General features: G+C 40.7%; 1 protein-coding gene across 1 annotated transcript; it reads left to right on the top strand.

Annotated features, from left to right (window-relative positions):
* The first annotated feature begins 315 nt into the window (after nt 1-315).
* Nucleotides 316-2324, top strand: LOC138895367 (uncharacterized). Its single transcript, XM_070180049.1, has 4 exons — nt 316-798; nt 1191-1438; nt 1666-1780; nt 1992-2324. Exons 1-4 carry the CDS (start codon nt 316-318, stop codon nt 2322-2324), a joined length of 1179 nt encoding a protein of 392 aa, XP_070036150.1.
* The last annotated feature ends 964 nt before the right edge of the window (nt 2325-3288 follow it).

Here is a 3288-nt window from a genome sequence, read left to right as displayed (position 1 = left end):
AGCCCAGAGAAGGCAACTTTAGTTGTTCCAAAAATCTTGAGTTTGGAAGTGCGCTCTAGTATTCCAAGCCTGAGGTTGCATGTCCTGGGAGGCCACCCCGTCATGAGGTAGAATCAAGGCAGTACAAAAGGTATAACATAGCCGATCATAATCAAACCCATTGTGCAATCCCGTGTGACAAACACGAAAACCATTCCTTGGAACTACAACAAAATTGCGGTGACCTACAAAGGCAAGGAAATCATAGAATAAGTGGGGGAAACTGGAGGTTTTGCTCGATTGGGGAGGTATTACTCTCCAGAAGAGTTGAAAAAGATGAAAGTTCAGGATTACTCAATCATTGACCGACTGAGAAAGACTCCTGCTCAAATCTCTCTACTGTCTCTGCTCATACATTCAAAAGAGCATGCTTGTGTACTGATCACGATCCTAAACGAGGCACATGACTCAGAGAAGACCACAGTGAATCAGTTAGAGAAGATGGCCAACAAATATTTTGAGGTGAACAGAATCTCCTTTACTGATGATGAACTCCCCGATGAGGGAGTCGGGCATAATAGGGCTTTGCACCTACTTGTCAAATATGAGGAGCACTACGTAAAGCGAGTCATGGTTGATGGAGGGTCGAGCATAGATGTATGCCTTCTCTCTACCTTGCAAAGTATGAAGATCAATATAGATAAAATCCGACCCAACAATGTCCGCATCCGGGCTTTTGATGGCTCAACCAGAGACACCATTGGAGAAATCAGCCTCACCATGACAATTGGGCCGGTTGATTTGGAAATTATCTTCCAAGTAATGGACATGAAAACTTCTTATAACTTTATTCTCGGAAGGCCATGGATCCATATGGCTCAAGTTGTGCCATCCACCTTCCACTAGATGCTCAAGTTTGAACATGACAGGCAAGAAATTATTGTTCACGGAGAAGATGAGTCATTCATTTATAAAGATCCGTTAATCATGTGTATTGAGGCCAAGTAAGGGTGCGAGTTCATTGTCTATCAAGCTTTCGAAGTGGTTGTTGTGGACCATGTTAAGGAAGGAAAGCCCATTCTGCATCCTCGTCTTTCCGCCACATCTATAATGGTGGCTGCACTTATGCCGAGACAGGGTTATGAGTCAGGAAAAGGCTTGGGGGCATCTTACAATGAATTTCATAACCCAATTCTCCCTTTGGTAACAAGGGTACTGTTGGCTTAGGCTTCAGGCCAAGGAAAGAAGATGAAGACAAAGTCAACAATCACAAAAAGCATTGTTGGGTCTTACGGAAACCGATCCCTCACATTTTCTACACTTTTGTCAAGCCACGACTCCAAGAGGGTCGAAATTCCTCGGCGCAGAAAAACATTGATGAAACTTGCCATGGCTTCAGCCAGATATTTTCTGAAGTGAATATGATCCAAGCTGGTGAAGGCACTAGTCGTGACGATATGTAACTAATTGGCCTAGACACCATGCTCAACAACTGGGAAGCAACTCCTCTCCCCACAAGGAAAGATTCTTGGTAGTTTGCTTTTGCAACTTCTTTTTTTGTATTTGGGTTACTTTCAAGGTTATAATCCAAACATCTCAATATGATCGTTTTGTTTCAAATTCAATTAAATGCAGTTCTGTATCTTTTCCTTTTTTCTAATTTCTGTCATTTTGTTTCCATTTTAGTATCGTTAATGATGGCTTTAATAACATGACATGCATGTGGAATTCACGCACAGACCTTAAAAAGCTGTCTAATTTCGAAATAATACATCATGAGGTCGAATATGATGAAGATGAGGTTGTTGAGGAAATAAAAAAGTGAATTGGAACAATTTGAAAACAAGCCTACTCCCAACCTCAATGAAACTAGGCCAATTAATATCGGAAGTCATGAAAAAGTTAGGAAAATAAAGATAAGCATTCACACTGAACAAAAAATCAAAGATGCCTTGATTCAACTTTTATTTAAATACAAAGATGTGTTTTCTTGGTCTTATGATGATATGTAGGGTTTAAGTGTTGATCTAGTGGTTCATAAGCTTCTCGCGTATCCTAATTTTTCACTAGTCCAACAAAAGCAACGAAAATTTAAAACGGACATGAATGATAAAATCAAAGAGGAAATAATGAAGCAACTGAGAGCCAATGTAGTCAGAGTTGTCCGATACACCACTTGGGTGGAAAATATTGTGCATGTGCCAAAGAAGGACGGGAAAACCAGAGTCTGTATTGACTATAGAGACCTGAACAAAGCAAATCCAAAGGATAATATTCCTCTACCAAACATCCGCATACTTGTAGATAATTGTGCTAAGCATGAGATACAATCTTTCGTGGATTAATATGCTGGGTACCACAAGATTCTAATGGATGAAGATGATGTAGAAAAGACCGTTTTCACCACTCCATGGGGTACATATTGTTATCGGGTCATGCCATTCGGTTTGAAGAATGCAGGGTCATGACCACCATTTCTCATGAAATGATGCCCAAATAGATTGAAGTATATGTTGATGATATCATCATAAAGTCAAAGACATAGGCTGATCATGTGCGCGATTTGAAAAAGTTCTTCGAACATCGATGAAGGTATGACCTTAAGCTCAATCCAGCCGTAGAGGCATCGAAGTAGACCTATATAAGATAAACATCATTCGAGATCTGCAACCCCCGAAGAACAAAATTGAAGTCATGAGTTTGCTCAGTAGGTTGAACTACATTAGTAGGTTCATTGCTCAGCTCACAACCACGTACAAGCCCATCTTTAAGTGGCTAAAAAAGGATGCTGCTATCAAGTGGACGGACGATTTCCAAAAAGCTTTTCACAGGATCAAAGACTATCTATCGAGACCCCCTGTACTGGTCCAACCTAAACCTGGTAGGCCTTTGCTTTTATATCTATCTGTAATGGATAATTCCTTTGGATGCGTTCTGGGGAAACATTATGAGACAGGCAAAAAGGATCAGACAATCTATTGTTTGAGCAAGAAGTTCACCAATTATGTGGTTAACTATACCCTTTTAGAAAAGACATGTTGTGCCTTGACTTGGGTCACTCAGAAGTTGAGGCATTATCTTTTGGCCGACACTACCTATCTAATATCCAGAATGGATCCTTTGAAGTGCATCTTCCAAAAGCCAATGCCCATTGGCAGGCTCGCAAAATGGCAAATTCTGCTCACAGAATTCGACATCGTGTATGTCACTCGTACCGCAATGAAAGCACAGACTTTGGAAGAAAATCCAGTCGATGATGATTACGATCCACTGAGCACATACTTCCCAAACGAAGAGGTCAACTCAATA

The sequence above is a fragment of the Nicotiana tomentosiformis genome, chromosome 7, assembly GCF_000390325.3.
Source record: "Nicotiana tomentosiformis chromosome 7, ASM39032v3, whole genome shotgun sequence".
Classification (NCBI taxonomy): domain Eukaryota; kingdom Viridiplantae; phylum Streptophyta; class Magnoliopsida; order Solanales; family Solanaceae; genus Nicotiana; species Nicotiana tomentosiformis.
Note: the sequence above shows the minus strand (reverse complement) of the source record. Positions and strands in the feature narration are given on the sequence as shown.